Source organism: Carettochelys insculpta, chromosome 20 (assembly GCF_033958435.1).
Source record: "Carettochelys insculpta isolate YL-2023 chromosome 20, ASM3395843v1, whole genome shotgun sequence".
Lineage (NCBI taxonomy): Eukaryota > Metazoa > Chordata > Testudines > Carettochelyidae > Carettochelys > Carettochelys insculpta.
This window is the reverse complement of record NC_134156.1, coordinates 25,309,391-25,330,544: the sequence shown is the minus strand read 5'-3', so window position 1 is coordinate 25,330,544 and position 21,154 is coordinate 25,309,391. Positions and strand designations below refer to the sequence as shown.

The following is a 21,154-nucleotide window of genomic DNA, read 5'->3' as shown; positions in this document are numbered from 1 at the left end:
CCCGCCCCCCGCCGCTATATAAACCCTGGGTTCTCCTTATCGGCTTCAGATCTGAAGAAGTGGGTCTCACCCGCCACAACTCATGACCTAATACATAAACGTGTTAGTCTTTAAGGGGCTACAGAACTGCTTGTTTTGTGAAGCTGCAAGCTAAAACCGCTCCCCCGTGAGACTGCTTACCAGCATGCGAGTTATACTGTCCCAAGCACTCAGACACTGTCTGTCAGTCCTCTTCCCAAAGTCGAGACTTTAAAACATGACGATAAATGTTGGGTTCCTTGCATGAGCTATGGGGCATAGGCCTTTTCAGGCTTTGCAGTCAGGAGAGCTAGACACTTTTATGGTTGTTTTTTGGAAGGTGAGATTCTTTTCTAATCCTAGGACTCTAGGAGCTGGAGCTTTAAGAATGAACACCAAATATCGCAATCCTTATGACACACTCATGAGAGTAGAAACGCAGAAATCTTTTAAGGCTTCCAGCAGGAAACACAGGGGCAGGCCCCTGTTTTCCACATCCCTCCAGGCGTTGTGCAGAAAGAAGGTTGAGAAAAGTCAGAGCTTTCAGCCATCACAATGTTGGCTTCCAGGAGAGGCAAACTGAGCAGGAGTGTTATTTACTGGGATGCATGCGTGGACACACCAGAGTGTAGCATAATCACTGTGGAGAGTAACAGAGAGATCGCCGTGCTAGTCGATATGCTATCAGAACAAAAAAGCAGTCCAGTAGCACTTTGAAGACTAACAAAATAATTTTTATTGGGTGATGAGCTTTCACGGGACAGACCCACTTCTTCTTGATCTGAAGAAGTGGGTCTGTCCCACGAAAGCTCATCACCTAATACATTATTTTGTTAGTCTTTGAAGTGCTACTGGACTGCTTTTTCGTACTGCAAATTAACAAAGGACAGATTTTACAAGTCTCTAAAACAGCTCTCAGAGAGAGAGCAGAAAACAGACTGTAGGTCTGTGCCTGCTTGGCTGCAGGGAATTGCTGAAGCTGTGAATCCAACCCGTCTCCCACCTCAGAACAACTCCTCAGTTCAAGAAAGAGCACTGGGCAGTGCAGGGGCCAGCACCTCACTCCAGAGATGGGTAAAAGAATGCCCACCAGCGCACCATTGGAAGCTGTAGAGCACTTTGGAGTGACAGGCAGTATAAAGATGCAAGTCACTCCTGGCAGAAGCAGTGCGGTTCTGGACAAGAGGGCTAAAGCAGAGATAGTGAACAGAAAGATCGCTGTATCTGGATGTCCGCTCCCAGCTCCTGGTGCTATCCATTGCCCCCAGGAAGAGATCAGAATAACCCCTGGTCTTCCACTCATGGTCAGAACTAAATGCAAAACTCATTACTTTGATTCAGCTTTGTCTCAATAAACACATCCACCAGCACAAGCAAACAAAACACCTGCATGCAAACATGCCTTTTCTCTTACAGCCTGGGAAGGACACAAGAAAAGATTGTTGTTCCAATGTTAACACACCTGTGAAGTGCTCAGAAACTACCCTGGTGAGTGCAGTACAAATACCGAGATAGATAATTGAGACTAAAAGAAAAGAGTGTTTGTAAGGCCAAGAGTATGTGCGTATTCCCAGAACACAGTTTTTCATATTGTTTGCCACCCAGATGGAGGCTGCTACAGGTCTATGCATTCCTCACCCTTGAGTATTCAGATTGGCTTGTCACTTGAGATGATGTATAACATTCCATTGTAAAGACTACCTGGGCTGTCACATGACTAAAAAATTAATCATGCTATTAAACAACAATAGAATACCGTTCTTAAAGGCTTCAGGTGTTTTTTACATTTTCTAATACATTAATTTTGACTACCACAAAGAATGCAGAGTGTGCAATGCTTACCTTGTATTTACTTTTGATTACAAATAGTTGCACTGTAAAAACCAAAATAAATAGTATTTTTCAGTGACCCAAAAACCGGTACTGTAGTACAGTCTCTTTATTCTGAATATTGAGCTTACAAATGTGGGATTATATACAAAAATGTTCAAAAGTAAAACAATGTAAATATAGAACTTACAAGTCCAGACAGTCCTACCTTTTGTTCAGCCAATCTATAAGACAGATACATATGTTTACACTTATGGAAGATAACGCTGCCTGCTTCTCATTTCAAATAGCCACTGAAAGTCATAAGAGGCATTTACATGGCACTTCTGTAGCCAGCACTGGAAGGTATTTACATGCCCAACATGCTAAACATTTGTATGCCCCTTCATTCTCCATTCCAGAGCACGTGTCCATGTGAGTTGTTTAAGCAGAGCAGACTTCGACTCCCTGAGAGAACTTGGGAAACAGATATGAAGGGGAAAGGAGTTCAGGAGAACTGGCAGTATTTTGAAGAGGTCTTTTTGAAGGCACAGGAACAAACTGTTCCCAAGTGCAGTAAGAAAAGCAAATATGGTAGGCAACCAGCTTGGCTTATGGGGAAATCCCTGGTGAGTTTCAGCTCAAAACGGATGCACATAAGAAGTGGAAACTTGGACCGATGACTAAGGAGGAGTGTAAATATATGGATGGAGAATGCCGGGGAGTAATCAGGAAAGTGAAAACACAATTGGAACTGCAGCCAGCAAGGAATGTGAAGGGTAATGAGAAGGGTTTCTACAGGCATGTTAACAATAGGAGGGTGATCAGAGAGGGGGTGGGGCCATTACTGGATGGGGGAGGTAACCTAGTGACAGATGATGCAGGAAATGCTGAAGTACTCAATGCTTTTTTTTGCCTCAATCTTCACGGACAAGATCAGTTCCCAACCTATGGCACTAGGCAGTGCAGGATGGGAACAAGGTGGGTGGCCCTTGGTGGGGAAAGCAGAGGTTAAGGGCTATTTAGAAAAGCTAGATGCACACAAATCAATGGGTCCAGATTTAATGTATCAAAGGGTACGGAGGGAATTGGCAGATGTCATTGCAGAGCCTTTGGCCATCATCTTTGAAAACTGATGGAGATCGGGAGAGGTCCTGGGATGACTGGAAAAAGACAAATGTCATGCCCATCTTTAAAAAAGGAAAGAAGGACAATCCAGGGAATGATAGACCAGTCAGCCTCACCTCAGTTCCCAGAAAAAACATGGAGGGGATCCACAGGGAATCCATTTTAGAGCACTTGGAAGAGGGGAAAGTGATCACGAGTAGTCGACATGGATTCACCAAGGGCAAGATGTGCCTGACCAATCTGATTAGCTTCTGTGGCTCTGGGGACATGGGGAAGTCAGTGGATGTGATATACCGTGACTTTAGCAAAGCTTTTGATACAGTCTCCCACAACATTCTTGCCCATAAGTTAAGGAAGTCTGGGTTGGATACATGGCCTGTAAGATGGAAAGAAAACTGGCTTGATGGATGGGTTGCCCACTGCTCAGCGTCTGGGTGGCGGTAGGTTTCAAGCGGAATGCCCCAAGGATCAGTTTTAGGGCCAGTATTTTTCAATATCTTTATTAGTTACCTGGATGAGGGGATGGATTGTACCCTCAGCAAATTTGCTGATGACACTAAGCTAGGGGGTCGGATAGATACATTGGAGGGTAGGAAGAGGGTCCAGAGTGACCTAGACGAATTGGAGGATTGGGCCAAAAGAAAGGTTCAACAAGGAGAAGTGCAGAGTCTTGCACTGGGGACAGAAGAATCCCAAGCACTGTTACAGGCTGGGGACCAACTGACTGAGTAGCAGTGCAGCAGGAAAGGACCTGGGGATTGAAGAGGATGAGAGGCTGGATACGAGTCAACTGTGAGTCCTTGTAGCCAAGAAGGCTAATGGCATATTGGGGTGCATTAGGAGATGCATTTCCAGCAAATCTAGAGAAGTTATCGTTCCCTCTACTCCACACTTGTGAGGACACATCTAGAGTATTGTGTCCAGTTCTGCCCCCCCCACCCCCCAGTATAGAAAGGATGTGGATGCATTGCAGCAGGTTCAGCAGAGGGCAACAAAAATTATTGAGAGGTTGGAGCTCATGACTTATGAAGAGAGGCTGAGAGATTTGGGCTTATTTAGTTTGCAGAAGAGAACAGCGAGGGGTGATTTGGTAGCAGCCTTCAACTTCCTGATGGGGGGCTCTAAAGAGGATGGAGAGGAGCTGTTATCAGTGGTGACATATGACAGAACAAGGAGCAATGGGCTGAAGTTACAGAGGGGGAGGTGTAGGTTGGATATAAGGAAAAAATATTTTGCCAGGAGGGTGCTGAAGCTCTGGAATGCGTCACCGAGAGAGGTGGTGGACTCTCCACCCCTGGAAGTTTTTAAGTCCTGACTGAGATGATTTAGGTGGGGTTGATCCTGACTGTGGCAGGGGACTGGACTTGATGATCTCCTGAGGTCCCTTCCAGCCCTAGAATTCTATGATTGATTCTCTGAGTGATGGGGTCTGGTTGATAATGATCCAAAATGGTGCAGACTGACACATGTTCGTTTTCATCCTCTGAGTCAGATGCCACCAGTAGAAGGCTAATTTTTTCTTTTGATGATTTGGGTTCTGTAGGTTCCACGTCAGGTTGTTGCTCTTTCAAGACTTCTGAAAGCATGTTCCACACCTCATTCCTTTCCAAGTTTGGAAGGCACTTCCGACTATTAAAACTTGGGCTGAGTGCTGTACCTATCTTTAGGAATCTTACACTGGTATCTAACGGATGCTGTGTTACATCTGTAGTGAAAATGTTCTTAAAATGAACAACATGTGCTTGGTCATCACTCACGACTGCTGTAACATGAAATATATGGCAGAAAGCGGGTAAAAGAGAGATGGAGAAATACAGTTCTCTCCCAACGAGATCAGTCACAAATTTAATTAACACATGTTTTAACAGGCATCATCAGCATGGAAACATGTCCTCTGGAATGGTGGTCAAAGCATGATGGGGCGTACGAGTGTTTAGAATGTCTGGCGCATAAATATCTTACAATGCCAGCTACAAAAATGCCACGTAAATGTCTGTTCTCTGTCACTTTCAGGTGACATTGTAAATAAGAAGCAGGCAGTATTACCTTCTAAAGGTCTAAACAACTGTGTTTGTCTTAGAGATTGGCTGATCAAGAAGTAGGACTGAGTGGACCGGTAGGCTCTAGACCCGATGCATTAGGCATGGGGCAGGACTTGAGGACCTCTTGAGGTCCCGTCCAGCCATAGGATTTTATGATTTTATGATGCTACGGTATCCAAAAAGCCAGTCTCTAGCCACTTGTGGCTATTTGGCCAGTTGAAAGTGGCTAGTTGGCTTGAAGAATAAATACATTTTCAGAATAATGTGGCTATATATAGTGGCTGCTCCATCAGAACTGGTTGGACACCGTGGCTCTAGAGTTTTGCATTGTTGTATTTTTGAAGGTAAGAATTTTTTGTGCATAACGCTATGTTTGTAAGTTTCAAGATAAAGAGATTGCACTACTGGGCTTGTATGAGATTAATTGAAAAATGCTATTTATTTCATTTGTCATTTTTACAGTACAAACATAATCACATTAAGTGAGCAGTCTGTGCTTTGTATTCTGTGTTGTAACTGAAAACCAGTATATCTGAAAATGTAGAAAAACATCCAAAATATTTCATAAATTTCAATGGATAGTCTATTGTTTAACAGTACAATTAATGCTGTGATTAGTTATTATGATTAATTTTGTAATCATGATTTTTTGTTACTCACATTGTATATCTGCCATTAATTGACAGCCCTAAAAATTACACAGTGGAGGGATATGAGCACTTTCCCTCTGCACATTGCTGAATACTATGAGGCATTGTCCATGCATCTCACTTTAGTACTTCACTAAAGTAATAAAAAAGAAATGCGCTGGTAAATGTTGGACCCCTCTCTGTTCACGCTTCAAATGTTTGGTACAAAAATGTGGCTGGTTGGTCTTTTGAGCTTGCTTAACCTGGATGTATGAAATAATTTGCAAAAAACAAAAATAAAAACAAAAAAAGCGATAACATTCAAAACAGGAAAATGATGATATTCTTATATGATCAGAATCTGTCCACCAACAATAGCACATAAATAAAAATGATTGTTTTCTTCTTCCTGCTTTCACAGTTTCATCAAGAATTCTGACTCTGATAATGCCAGATTCCTGTCTCAGAGCTAACTGCTTTTTGCTACAAAAATACCCTAAATGCAGAATAGCTTTACAGGTATGGCACTGTCCTGCATTTGGGAGAAAATAATACACATATGGTCAGAGTCTGATCTCACATACGCTGCTGTAAATCCAGATTAACTCCACCTGCACTGTATCCTAACAAAACAGCATTGCCAGTACATCACTGTCTCCAGATCTGAAGAAGTGGGTCAGCCGCATGAAAGCTCATCACCTAATAAATTATTTTTTTAGTCTTTAAAGTGCTACAGTCCTGCTCTTCCGTCTGCACTGGCATAACAGAGAAAACAATCTTGTCAAAAGTCTACTAAATGCAGTTTTGTTGTAGCCATGTTCGCTCCAGGGCTTTACGTAGTATAAAACTATTTTTGTTATATGTAAAGTTTACCTGTATCTGCTGTTGAATTCAGACTGTAAAATAGTGTGATGTTTGTTAAAACTAACTCGATGTTCTGTCTAAATACGCTGAATGTTTCTCAGTAACAGAGAGGAAGCCGTGCTAGTCTATACACTATCAAAACAAAAAGCAGTCAAGTAGCACTTTCAAGACTAGCAAAATAGTTTATTAGGTGATGAGCTTTCGTGGGACAGACCCACTTCTCCAGACCACAGCCAGACCAGAACAGACTCAATATTTAAGGCACAGAGAACCAAAAGCAGTAAGCAAGGAGGACAAGTCAGAAAAAGATAATCAAGGTGAGCAAATCAGAGAGTGGAGGGGTTGGGGGGAAGGTCAAGAATTAGACTGAGCCAAGTATCATCTAATTCTTGACCTTCCCCCATACCCCTCCACTCCACTCTCTGATTTGCTCACCTTGATTATCTTTTTCTGATTTGTCCTCCTTGCTTTCTGTTTTTGGTTCTCTGTGTCTTAAACATTGAGTCTGTTCTGGGCTGGCTGTGGTCTGAAGAAGTGGGTCTGTCCCACGAAAGCTCATCACCTCATAAACCATTTTGCTAGTCTTTAAAGTGCTACTTGACTGCTTTTTGTTCTAAATGTTTCTGTTAGTCTATAAGGTGCCACAGGACCCTTCGTTGCTGTCTAAATACTGATTGCCTCTATGCTAATGAAAGCCCCTCCTCATTGTGTGGGTGAGAATGTACGCCTGCAAGACTGTCACCAGATGCTCCAGGAAGGGATCAGGGCAGACCCTTATTGCTGCATATCGTTGAAAGGTGAAAAGTGGGCACATTCACAACTGTAAAGAACAAGACCGGCAGCAAGAAACAGCCATGCTGAGAGTCAGCAGGATGGAACAATAGAAGAACTTAAAGAAACATTCAGACTTAAGGAAACAAGCACCCTCAAAGAAGATGCAAAATCCATTGATCCCAAGAGAGCTGCTATAAGAGGAGGCTGTCATGTCACAGACTTTGGGTTCCTCTGCCACTTCCACTGGGATCTGAGCCCTGGCTGAAGGAACCTGGTCCCAGTCCAGCCTCATATTTCATTAGCCTGATTAACTAATGGAAAGTGAGCAACTGACTGGTAACTATGACATCGGCTGGCAAGACTGTGTGTGTGAGCATATGCAAACTGCTTTTCTGCTATTTTTCTCATGCATCTGATGAAGCGGGTCTTTGCCCACGAAAGCTTCTGCTCCAAAATATCTGTTAGTCTATAAGGTGCCACAAGACTTCTTGTTGCTTTTGCTTTTCTACTGTATTCTCAATAAATGTGGTGTGTTGCCTTTTCCCTTGAAAAAGACCCTGCGTGCTTCTTAGAAGCATAACAATTAGCAAGACAACCTCAGTAACGTAATCTCTTTTTTCACCGATTTATCTCGGTGAGAGAGACAAGCTCTCACCCTTAAACTGTGCTGTCCTGAAAAAGAGCTCTCTAATCATCTGTCTGTGAATCTTCGAGGTCATCAACATCCCTCTTGTACTGTGGGTAAGAAATCTGGACACAGTATTCATAGAATCACAGAATGCTAGGGCTGGAAGGGACCTCAGGAGGTCATCAGGTCCAGCCCCCCTGCCCACAGCAGGATCAACCCTGACTAAATCATCCCAGCCAGGACTTAGTGTAGCTGGGACTTAAAAAACTCTAGGGATGGAGAATCCACCACCTCTCTAGGTAACGCATCCCAGTGCTTCACCACCCGCCTGCCACTTTAAAAGACTAAAAAAAAATGCATGACTGCTGTTTTGTTTTGTTAGAATACAGAGTAACACAGATACCTCTCTGTTACTATTCACCCTCCTGGTGAAATAGTTTTTCCTAATATCCAACCTACACCTCCTCCTCTGTAACTTTAAACCATCTCTCCTTGTTCTGCCATCCTTCACTGTTAAGAACTGCCTCTCTCCATCTTCTTTAGAGCCCCACTTCAGGAAGTTGAAGGCTGCTATCAAATCCCCCCTCCCTCATCTCTTCTGCAAACCAAATAAACCCACTTCCCTCAGCCCCTCCTCATAGGTCATGTGCACCACTGCCAAACACAGAGGTAAAATAACCTCTCTACTCCCACTCGAGAGTCCAAATTATACATCCTAGGATTGCAGTAGTTTTTTTGGCCTCTGCATCTCACTGGTAGCTCATGTTCAGCTGATTATCCACCATGACTCGCAACTCTTTTTCAGAGTCACAGCTTCCCTGGACAGCATCCTTCAGCATGTAAGTGTGCCTGACATTCTTTGTTCCTGTATGCATATATTTATATTTAGATGTACTAAAAAGCTTACTGTTAGCTTGCACCCAGTTTAACGAGTGATATGGATTGTTCTGAAGCAGTGACCTGGTCTTTCTGTTATTTATCACTCCTCCAATTTTGCATCGTCTGCAAATTTTACCCATGATGAATATGTTTTCTTCAAGGTCATTGATAAAAATATTGAATAGTGTAGGGCCCAGAGCCAGATTCTGTGGGACCCCACTGGAAACACGCCTGCTCATTGATAAATCTCTATTTCAAATCAAATTTTGAGACCTATCAGTTTTTAATCCATTTATCATTCTAGATTTTAATCAAAATGTTATTGAGCACCAAATCAAACACTTCATACAAGTCTGTTACATGAACACTTCTAGCAACCAAACATGTAATCTCATTAAAAAGATGGCAAGTTAGTTTGACAGAATCTATATTTCGTAAACCCATGTTGATTTGCACTAATTACATTATATACCTTTAGTTCTTTATGAATTAAATCCCATTATCAGCTGCTCTATTATCTTTCTCAGGATAGAAGTCAGGTTGACAGGCCTATAATTACCCAGGTCATCCTCTTTACCCTTTTTTCAAAAATTGACACAGCATTAACTGTCATCCAGGCTTCGGGAACCTCTCCAGTGTTCCCAGTCTGACTGAAAAATCAGCATTGGTGGTGTGGCAAGCTCCACTGCTGCCTCTTTTTAAAGTTTTGGAATGCAAATTAACTGGACTTAAATGCAAATTAACTGGCCTTAGTGTTTTTAAAATGTCCAACTTAAGCAGCAGCTGGTTTAATATTCTGTTGGGAATTTTACGGAATGGAAATAAAGTTACCCCCATTATATGATGAAACTATATCATCTGTCTTTTCTGAGCTACAGAAGACAAGCAGTTATTGAATAGTTCTGCCTCCACTGCCTTATTACTGATAATTGTACCATGTCCGTCCAGGAGCGGATCAATACCGTTGTCAGGATTCTTTTTGTTTCTAAAATATTTTTGAAGAATTCTTTGTTCTTAACTCTGTTGGCCATACATTTCCTTATGTACCTTTGCTCCCCCTTAGCAATTTTTCACCTTTCCTGGTTATTTATATTCACTACTATCAACTACTCTTTTTTTGTTATACATATATATATATATATATATATATATATATATATATATATATATATATATTTATATATATATCAATAAGTATTTTCTTACGGTTAGAACTAGCCAAACGGTTTTGAACTAAAGGTCTTTTCATCCCCAAATAGCCCAATGGTATCAAGTGTTCGGGGGGTTCTTTTTTTCGTAATTTCTAATTTTTTAAAATTCCTGGCGAAGTTGGATGTGGCAGCTGAAAAGTTTTGACAGCCATTTTTAAAATACCGTAACTTCAATTAAAGATAGTGCAAAAAGTAGCGGTTAAAAACTGGGACTGTCGAACCCTGCACAACGAACGCTACTTTTAAAGCGTTTGCAGAACTGACTGATTTCTTCTGGCATGCCCCGGGCAGCTCTGCTGGGAGCCAGTGTCACCAGTGTTCCCCAGTGACCCGTTCAGAGGAGCTCTGGGGGCTGCAACTTTTGCATTTCCTCTCTGTTCCCTGCACGGTCGCTTTGGCAGCCTCTGTGCTGCACGAATGCAGGATTGTGCATGTGCTGCACGACGGTCTCGGGGGCCCTGGGGGCGAAGGGCACTGGAGAAACCGAAGGGCTGTGAAATTATTATGCCTGGGATTATTGCCAGGCCAAAGGCCCCTCCCCCCAGCTCCAAACCCAGCCCCCCGCCTAGGGGCGGGGGGAGCAAATCCCCTCCGCTGGGCAGGAAGGGGAGGGGTCGCGGGGAGACAATAACTCCCCCGCGGCTGCAGGCTGCCCTGACCCCAGCCGCCAGGCTCCGCCCTCGCCTCCCTATTGGCTCCCTGGGAATTTGGGGAGCCTCCGAGCGGGGAGGAGCCGGGCGCGCGCGCTGCATTGTGTGCGCCGCCGCGGGGGCGCGCCGGGGGGGCGGGTGCACGTGGCTGGCGGGGGCGCGCCCGGGGGGCTCCGGCGAGTCCCCTTGTGCGTCGCGGGCTGGCTCGGGGCGGGCGCCATGGAGGAGCTGAGCAGCGTGGGCGAGCAGGTCTTCGCCGCCGAGTGCATCCTGAGCAAGCGGCTCCGCAAGGTGGGCGCCGCACCCGGCCCGGCCCGGCCCGGCCCGGCCCGGCCCGGGCATCCCCCGCCCCGCCCGGCCCGGCCCGGCCGTAACCCGCCTCTCTGCTCTCCCCCCGCAGGGCAAGCTGGAGTACCTGGTCAAGTGGCGGGGCTGGTCCTCCAAGTGAGTGCGGCGGGGGCGGGGGCGGGGGCGGGGGCCGGGGCCGCTCCTCGCTGCTTTGTTCGGGCGGCGCCCGGGCTCCTTTGTTTACAAATAAGCCCCCCCCCCCACTTGCTGCAGCCCCGGGGCCGGCCGGGCGGCGCGGGTGAAACCCGAGCCCCGGGGGCAGCTCCGTTCCCTCCCGGTTCTCCGCCGGGCGCCCCTGCCCGCTCGCATCCCGCGGGGCTCGGACTCGGGGCTGGTGCGGGTGGGGGGGGGGGGGTCTGCGCGCGGTTCTCCCCTGGGCCTGGTGTCCCGGCTGGGTCTCGGTGCCGCTCCCTAGTCTGTGTTTCCTCTTCCAGACACAACAGCTGGGAACCGGAGGAGAATATTCTTGACCCCAGGCTGCTCCTGGCCTTCCAAAAGAAGTGAGCAAACGCCAAGCGCTCGTGGTGGTGGCGGGGAGCTGCCCAGCCCTGCGCAGAGGGACGCGCTCCTCGGGCGCAGAGCGGCTGGCACCGGGACATGAGCGCAGTCCAGGGTTGCAGGAGACCACCAGGTGTTATAATGCGGTTGATTGTGGGCCTGAGGCCAGGGGGCGTTGGGCGAAGATCGTGCCAGTCTCAGCCCTCGCGCACCCTGCGGACCTTGAACTCCCCAGTGAGCATGGGGAGCTGAAGGGCCTTCACGCCTGGTGCCAAGGCCGGGCCCACTAATGGGCAGGTTCGGGGATGTGGGCGTGCGCGGGTACAGGCGCTCTCCAGAGCTACGGGAACAATCCACTGCAAACACAGAGGGGGCGGGGAGTGGGACCCTTACCCGCTGGCGGTGAGTGAGGGGTGGGGGTGGGAGAAATGGCGCCCCAAGGTTCAGTGCTCTCACCTGCGGTTCAGCTCTGCGGTTTGAGTCTATGGTTATGTAAGACAACCAGAGCTCCTTGTGCGGATCCACTCACCTGGCTGTGTTATCGCAGCACTGGCAATGGTTTGCCTTTGCACAAACAGAAAATGTGCAGCTTTATGGTTGGTCTTCCTGAGAACTGGTTTGTAGCGCCGCGGGCTTTTTTTTTTAAATCTGGGCCTTATTGCTGGCGGTACAATGATGTGGTTAATAGACTGTAGCAGTTTAAAAAGCGAGCAAGGTGTTAAGTCGTAGCAGCGGAGTAGGAACTCATGTCATGCTGTTAGCATATTTCCTTATCATCTCCCAGCTTGCAGAGCTGTAAGTGCGGGTCACCACACGCAAAGACACAGCAGAAAGGTGGCATGCCCAGTGGAGGGGCAGGAATGCCCAGCCAGTGTCTGGGGACTGTAGAGAAACAGTAAAAAAGAAGGGAAGCCACAGCAATAGAAGCCTATAAACACCGAACAGGCTACAGCAGACTGATGGGGAGGCCTCTGTTTACCCTTTCCCATCATGCAAGAACAAATACAAAGGCTTTCAGTGAAGGGAAGAAGCGGGTGATTTGAAAATGACCTGGCGTTATTGCTGAGTTGTGAAACTACTTGCTGCAGGATGTTGTTGAGGCAAACAGTGCAAATTGGTGTTTGTTTTTGTTTTTAATCTTCAGTCTCACTAAGCATGGTCATGTTGAAAGGGCTGGAGGTCTCTGGGGATAGAACTGACAGGTGGTGGGTCAGGAGGACCCTCCCCCAGACCATTGCGTCGCAGACCTATATCCCTTCCTACGGGGTCTGTGCTGCCAATGGAACAAGGTGTCAGACGAGAGGGCCTGTGGGTGGGGGTCTGACATCGCACGTGACTCATAGGCTGCAGGCTTGCTCGTAAAGGTGGAGTTAAAGGATGACCATGTTGTGCTCTGCTCTAGGAGGGCGGAACATGCGCTCGCCTGCTGAACCAGATGAGGTGCTCTGGTGGTCAGTCACTCTGCTCTGGCGTGCAAGCCTCCCTCCAGGCTATAATTCTGCCGTAGACAGTGTCTTGCTTCACCTTCGGAGGGGCCTTCCATGGCCTCTTCTTGTCTACATCGGTCATCTAGTAAAGGAGAGTGATTCTTCTAGGCTACCACAGTTTGTGGCAAGCCTGTTTCCAGGAGGTCTCTTTCCTTCATCAGTGCAGAGCTTGGCAACTGCAGCCGTGCCACCAGATTGCCTGCTCTAAACTAAACACACAGTTGACAGTAAGACTTTCTATTCCAGTAACCGGCATCTGTTGCCGAGGGGTAAATAGCTTTCCTATTGCATTGCTGAGAGAGCTGCTGTGCGACTCCTGTAAACTGCAGAGGAATTCCATTCCCCCGCCCTGCAGCTCATTTACAGCATGACCTGGGTGCTCACCCAACACCATAAGAAACAGCCGGGGCCAGGGTGAAATCAGGAGGCTCGGCACTTTCCAGCGAAGCACAGCGCTCCTGGCCATCCCTTGCTGGTGGGCTTAGAACAGCATTTTAGCGCAGTATTTTAAACAAGGTGTCTGTTCATGAGAGAGGAGCTAGGCTGGCTATGGAGTTTGACTCTTTGCAGCGTTGTCCTACATTGGTGTGTTTGCAGGGAACATGAGAAAGAGGTGCAGAACCGGAAGAAGGGCAAACGACCCAGAGGCAGGCCTAGGAAACTTGTGGTAAGTAACAATGGTGCTGTGTGGGGAGGTGCTGGTTACAGTTCTTGGGATGTACTTTGCTTGAAAGACCCTCTACAAAGTGGTGGGCAACCTGTGGCCTGCAGACCCCCAGCTGCCACCCTTCCCACATGCCTCTCGGGCACCACAGCCACACATTTCCTTCCTTTTCCCTCTCCCTCCCAGCACTTTTGGAGCGTGCAAATCACCCAATGCAAACTCCGTCCCTGCTCCTTCCCCAGAACTGGAATGCTGCCAATCCTCCTGCATGTCCTTTGGCAAATAGGGGGGGCACAGCGGCGAGGAGGCACTCTCTTCTGGAGTGTTCTGGGAGCAAGATGTCCCCAGGAATGTGTCACTGGGGTTACAGCTAAGGGGTAGGGATCGGGGAGCTTGTCTTTATCCAGACATTTTGGTAACTGCTAATCAGCAAGGACGGAGAGGGGAAGGTGAGAGTCACGTGACATCTTAGGACAGCTTGTTAGATCTGGCATGTGCTTGGGGGCTCTTTCACCCTTTTCAGCGTAGGGGTCTATGCACAGTCATGGTCTGATGCATTTGATGTAGAGATTGAATTTGGGAACAAATTTGTATGTTGCTGAAGAACTTAACCGTACTTAATTTGCCAGTTATGTTAATTCAAGCGACTGTTCTCCCTGTTCCCTTTTTGATTCTTCTCTTTTAAAGGAACCAGAGGTACCTCCAAAACTCAAGTCAAGTAGCTCCTCGTCCTCTACCTCTTCATCCTCCTCCTCCTCTGAGGAAGAGGATGAGAGTGACCTGGAAGCAAAGAGAGGTCTCCGGGGCAGAGAGACTCACCCAGTGCCACAGAAGAAGGCTCAGATTCTGGTTGCAAAGCCAGAAATAAAAGACCCTGTCAGGAAGAAGCGTGGCCGGAGACCTCTACCTCCAGATCAGAAGGCCTCCAGGAGGACCGTTAACCTGGCCAAGGTGCTGAAGACAACCCGAAAGGAGATAAGTGGAGGTTCTAAACTGCCGGGGAAATTGCAGCCCCAGCACAGTGCTCAAGGCTCAGGGGTTGCTGTGCTTAAATCTAATGTGAAAGAACCTCCAAGCGCACTGAGTGGGCTCGGCTCGGGGGGCTTATCTGCTGAGAGCCTGCCCAGTCTACTGAAGAGCTCCTCCGGGAGCCCAACCCACGGGATCAGCTGGCAGAGTTCCATCGTGCACTACATGAACAGGATGTCTCACAACCAGGCCTCCGCAGAGGCCCCGTCACCAGGGAGGCTGGCACCGAAGTCCCAGGCAGCCCCCAAGAGCAGCCTAGGGCTGGACTTAAAAATGAGAAACCAGAAAGGAGCTGGGGAGCCGGGGTCAAATGTGCAAGGGTCCAAAACAGCCAAGGCAGCTGGCAGTGCTGCTGGGGGAGATCAGAAACCTCAGCCCCTGCACAATGGCGGCAAGGCACCTGTGACCTCACCAGCCCCCGGCAGCCAGACGACTTCCACTCAGGAGCTGAACCTTCAAGCTTTAAACTTGCAGAGTGTCAAAAGCGGGCCGCATTCAGCAGGAGGCGGCGGCACCCTCCCTCGCCATGTCTGCGGAACGCCGGCCAAAAGCGCTAGCATGGCAGCTGTGAATGCGGGGGCAGCCCCTGCCAAGGGCAGTGGGGTGGGCACAGGGCTGAATGCCCAAAGCACTGGGCTGTTGCCAAGCACAGACACCTGCAAAAATGAGAAACTGATGCAAAGAGCAGCTGCTGGGGAAAGAGATGGGACAAAAGCCAGTGCCCTGGGTGTGCCAGAGGGGCACCCCCCGCCAGAGACCCGCCAGCCAGCAGCCCTGTCTGAAGTGAGCACAGGCGAAGAGGAGACCAGCTCCGATTCGGATCGGGATTCTGCCTCGTTTCCTGGTCGGGGCCAGAACATGTCCGTCTCCATCCAGACCAGCCAGGACTGGAAACCCACCCGCAGCCTGATCGAGCACGTCTTTGTCACAGACGTGACCGCCAACCTGATTACAGTCACTGTCAAGGAGTCTCCCACCAGTGTGGGGTTTTTCAACCTTCGACATTATTGAACCAGGAGGGCTGCAGCTTCCATAACCCCTTCTGAGGCCTCTCGCCCTTTGGCCCTACCTGATTGTTTCAGTGAGTTTTTCTTTAAGGGAGTGCCAGATGGCAATGGGATTAGGGGATGCAGAACTCAGGGGTCCCTGCCCCTACAAGCAATAGGCTATTGAGTGGCACACAGCATCCCCTAATGACGTGTTGTGTCACTGTGGGCCAGCATTGTTCTTGTTCGTTTCTTGTGTCTGTGGGGGCTTCCGGGAGCCAAAAGAGAGGGTCACGGAGGGCTGGGAGGAGCAGGACACAGACAAACCTGTTAACAGCTACCCAGGCCCACTCTGGTGTTCTGACCGCTGTAGCAGGTGGCCCCAGAGTAAGGCTAATGCAGTAGTTCTCTGGTAGGGATTGAGGCTGACCGGCTGCTAACATGTGACTGGGACACCAGGTTTCTCTGTGGCTGGATTTCTCAGCTGGGGGGAGAGCTCTGGGGTCATGCAATGTAACACACGAAAGCTTCTCCTTAAGAGAAAGCGAGGATTTTTTTTTTTTCCCCCTTTTCTGCATTAGCACAGATCTGCATGGAAGCCGCTGGACAGCAAACTCAATCTGAATCAGCCAGCCAACTCCGCAGCATTCTGCATGCTAGGGGTGGGCAGACTGCAGATGGGGGGGGAGGCTTCAGGAGTCATTAGTTTAAGCCCAGCTACCCTCCTAGGCTAGGTTGCTCCCCATGATGACCCTGAAGCGACTGCTAGTTCTTGTGGTATGTTCCATGTGAATTGGAAATACTGTTTACACTTTTATACAAAATCCTCCCTTGTTGAGAAGGGAGGTGGGGGCCAGGGCTCATGAGGCGAAACTTACTGTTGCTAGCAACCCCAGACCCGCTGGGGTTACCTCCTTGCCAGTGGTGGAGATGGGCATTACAGCCTCCATTCATGCCACAATTGGGGCACAGCCATACACCGGCTGCTGATCAGCGGCTGGCCATGGCTGCAAGCAGCATGAGTTGCTGCTTTACTTGGGCTGTCTGCTGGTCTTTCCCTGCGTGCATGAAAGAGGAGAAGTCAGGGATGGGGACCCCTCTGGAAGATTTAGTGTGGTACAGCCCAGTGCGCTCCAAATTCTGGTATCAGTAGCTCCTCACCCTGCCTCCATCAGCTTCCACTCCTGCCAGGGCTTCTCTGGACACCCCCACATAGCATGTGTGGACGCATTTGTGTTAAATCACACGGTGGAGGCAAATACTTATAGCCAGGTTTAACTCGCTGCAGGCACACCCCTCCGGCAGGTTTTGCAGCCCAAGCCTAAACGTACCTGCCACTTGGAGACCCACTGAGAGGCACAAAGCACAGCGGAGAGAACTTTCCTCTTAGGCCTGAGGTTTGTAGACGCCCCGAGGCATGGGACAGTGGGCAGCTTGGGGCTCTGACTTGATGTTAGCCTTGTCTTGACGCTAACACCAAATGCAAGCCAGGGGTCGGATTGCTTGTGGGGGGTCAGAATTCCTGCCGAGCGCCTGCTGCTAGCAGCATTAGGAGCACTGGAGGTAGTGCCCATAAGGCTCAAGCTGTGCGCCGCCAAGTGCCTTCCATTCACATGGCTTTCAGGGGAGGCTCAGTTTGCTTGGCACCTCCTAGGGTGGGGCCCAGCAGTGCTAGAGTGAGGGTGGCACACACCTCCCTTCCTGGCAAGCAGCAGTTCTCCAGGGAGAGAGCTCTGGATGGACCCTCCTTCAGGCAGATGAGGCTCTTGCTGTGTTGCGTTTGCAGCCTTCAGGATTGTTCATCTAAACTGATACGGAACTCTCCTGGGTGCATGGCAGAGGCGGCCTGGTGGACCTATGGGGCTGCCTAGTACCTTTGTGCTGGTACAACATGCCTGCAGAAGGCAATGCTTGAAAGATCTCTGCAGCAAGGGTGGCTGGTGAGGGTCTGGGCCATCAAGTCAGCATTTTTAGGTGCTGCTTCAAAGCAGATGGGTTTGCCATGCCAGGGACAGCATTGTGATGTGCCTCTTACGCAGCCAGGCTATGGAAAACCTGAGTATCAGTACCGGCTGAGCTACCAAGGATGCTGTCCCTTCCCAAAGAGCCAAAGGCAGTTGTTTCATTGGGCCCACAGCTATTAAATTCCGCTTTGCAGCGCTGATGTGGTCAGGCATGTACAACGCTGGTTCCTGTGGGCCAGGGGAGGCCATTGCACTGGTCTCTCATGTAGGGCTGTGAAAGTCAGCGTGGTGCCTGACGCTTGGCTCTTCTCTATGGCTGTTGGTGCTCTAGCGTCTTGCTTGCCAGGGAAGGTTTCCCTGGATCTTGTATTTAATTCACAAACCTTAATTACTTTAGGTTTCATTTTTAACAATCCTAAGCATGGGTCCAGCTTAAGGCAGTGTTTCCTTAACCTTATGCAAAGGTTCCTGTCTTGAATGTTCCCCAGGTGTGGGGAAGGTGAGGTACCACCTGAATTTCTGTCCTTCCCATCCCCTTATTAGTCAGCAACCTTCTCCCTTCCAAAGTAATTGAAACTCTAAGATGGGGGCAAGGTGCTCCCTTCAGATGTGCTGCAGCAGAGTTTCTGCAGCCCTGGTGCCCAGGGATTGGTGTTTGTGCGGCTAGCTGCACTCTCTGGTGTAAGGACTGTCCTCAGTTGCGTGAGACAGGGGAGCAGGTGGGTCAGATAAGCTTTGGCCATGAGGACGGTTTATAAGGAATAGATTGCATTGGAGCTCCCTGGTGCCAAGAAGGAACATCTGTACTGTTGAACTTCCTAATTCAAATGCAGCCAAACGAGCCACTGGGACTTCAAAAACTTCAAGAAGAAATTGGCTTGTGGTGCAGAAGCCTTTGCCCCTGCAGTGGCCTTTACCACGTGTGTTCTGAGATGTGGGAATGGTAGAAGGGCCTTTCCTTCAGTGCCGGGCAAGAGGGGTCTGGGTACTTCAAAGGCCCCACACACCAAATATTTACTAGTTGGCCTTTGCAAATCCAAACTAAAGTAACTTACAATGTGCCTTTTGGGATGGCCGGTCCTGGCCTTGCCCATGACGCGGGTCACTGAGAGATGTCTTACGCATCTGCAAAGCTGGGTTATGCCAGGGTCCTGTGAAACACAAAGATCTGGGTGAGATGCAGTGGAGAAGAACCTTCCTTTCCTCTTCACAGTCTGACAGCCAGCATTCCTGTGGGTGCCCAGGTACACCTCCTTCAGTGATAGTAGTGACTGGCGTGTGTCACAATGAAGCTGCACCCCATTTTCTGAGGCTGGCCTCTGAACAGTTCAAGGGAGGAAGCTGCTTCCACGGGGGTATACCTGGCAATACTTGGAATAAGGCTGGTGATGGGTCTGTCTGAACAGCCTGCTGAGCTGGCCATTAAAAGGGACCACTGATGCTGGTCTGGGGCGAGGCTAGTTGATCAGACTGTGTTGAGGATAGACAGCAGCTTCTCCAACCCCTACCCCAGTCGCATCAGTGCCTGTGTTGTGTATTGGGACTGGTGTGACTAACCACAGGGAGTCCTGATTTGTGCTCGTGCATGCCTGCCTTTTACCAATCATACGAATCACTGTGCTCTGTGTAAGAGGTCCCTCATCAGAATTCCACTTTTTTTTCCACATTTAGTGGCTTGCTTCCACTCAAAGACATTCTTGCCTTTCAGAGCCTGGGTGATGTTTTCTTGCATTTTTGCTCTAGAACCAAGTAATGCAAATGGAGACAGGCTTTTTTCAAGCACCAGCTGCTTATCAATCTGGGTTTTTCCACTCCTGTAGCACCGATGCTAACATTGTGCCTTTCTGGTAACCAGCTCTTTCAATCCCAAAGTTATAAAGACTGTATAAAATATAAAAGTGATAGTCTGTAAAACACCTTACTTTCATCTCATGGCCCCCCTCTTTAATCTGACATTCAGTATGTTGACTCCTCTTTACATGGCAGATGAGTGAAAGTTTAACTTTGAAGTCCGCCTCTAGAAGGCAAAACATGCATTTAACTTTAATTTTTTTTTTACTGGAATTTAAAATCCTGGTGCTAGTTGTATTCACCAATAACCTTTTTAGTCTTCAAAGTCTACCTTTTCTAAAAAATATGCTGCTATGAGTTTGTGTTTTAGTTGCATATCAAACAGTTAAAGGTTTGTCACTCTCTTTTTAGTTTTCTAAAGGGGTTTCTCCAGGAAATAGTACTGCAGTATTTGTATATTGAATCAGTATTTTATCCTGGCATAATCTGGTAAAGTATAGCTGTTTTTCATTGGACTGTAAAAAGTGGCAAATTCAGTCATCTTTCTTGGGAATGTAGTATATTTTTATATATGTATTTTGTACCAAAAAATGAACTCTCGGGAGCTTCACCTTTTTGTTTTTGTTCTGAGACTCTAATATAGATTTGAAGGACTCTAGACCCAAAAAAAGGTTTTACTAAAACAAACTGGGGGTCTGCTAACAGCTGTTCCTGTAACTCTGCCAATGACTGGCCTGACTTGCATTTAATTTTTATTATTAAAGAAGCCAAATCATTCCTGTATGTCATTTCTGATTGCTTTAAACTATACCAGTTGTATCAGCTGGGGAAAGCTTGACTGTGTTGGAACAGGAGAGGGGTCCAACCCATCTGTTAAATAAGGGCTGTCTGCCTGCAGAGGATGCCTGCTCGTGAGCTTGCATTGTGTTCAGGTCAGTGGTTGGGGTTCCTTTTGGTGACCCTCGAGTTGGCTTCCTTGCATTTTTGTTATGTGTTGTAGTATTTTTGGACACTAATGCTAGTATAGGTTCCAGACCTCTAGGCTGCTTTTAATTTATTTTGCAGGAAAACACTAGAAGTTGGTATGTCAGACAACTTTGTATAAAGTTTTTATTCATGTTAGTATATTACATCAATAAATATTTTTTTAAACTTTTCAGACTGGTGTGCAGCAGGGGGTGATGGACTGGAATTGTACTTCTCAGGCAAATGCCTCACAACCTTTTCCAGACATTAAACTTCCTGCTACCTGGTATTGCATGTGCCTTGTCTAGTTGACAGACTTGAGTCACAGAGCTAGGACTTGAATGCAAGAGTTGGACTTTGGTTAACTTGCTCCAACTTCTACCAGGAACCCTCCTCCCAGCTCAGCTAGTGGGGAACAAAGCAGGGGGAGTAGGGGTGGAGAGAGGGGGCCCAGAGAAGGGGGGAAAGCTACTTGCCAGAGCACCTCTCCTGGGCTTTTGCTGGCCCTGGATGAGGCTCAGGTCCCTGTGAACAAGAGGGGAGAGCAGGAGGTGGAGAAGGGCTGTAAGCAGCTTCCCACAGCCCTGCTCCTGCTGCCGTATCCCTAATGTAGACGTGGCTCCGGGGCTGGGGCACAAGGGGGCGTTCCCCCCGCGGGGCAGAAGAGGGGCGCTGTCCGTGCTTCGGAAGCCCCGTGGCTCTCACATCGCTGTTCCTAGGGGCAGTGGGGTTAGCCCCAGGGCTCGGGCCTGAGCCGGGCCCCTCTCCTTCCAGCATGACCCAGCCTAA

The 21,154-nt window shown here is 48.3% G+C and overlaps 2 protein-coding genes across 2 annotated transcripts in view; both read left to right on the top strand.

Moving 5' to 3' along the window:
- Nucleotides 1–21,154, top strand: part of GAA (alpha glucosidase) — a 306,535-nt gene that overhangs the window by 114,427 nt on the left and 170,954 nt on the right. The gene's annotated exons all lie outside the window — the stretch shown is intronic.
- Nucleotides 10,792–20,476, top strand: CBX2 (chromobox 2). Its single transcript, XM_075014828.1, has 5 exons — nt 10,792–10,923; nt 11,033–11,076; nt 11,415–11,480; nt 13,563–13,632; nt 14,317–20,476. The coding sequence occupies exons 1-5, from the start codon at nt 10,852–10,854 to the stop codon at nt 15,667–15,669; spliced, it is 1,605 nt and encodes a 534-aa protein (XP_074870929.1). The 5' UTR covers nt 10,792–10,851; the 3' UTR covers nt 15,670–20,476.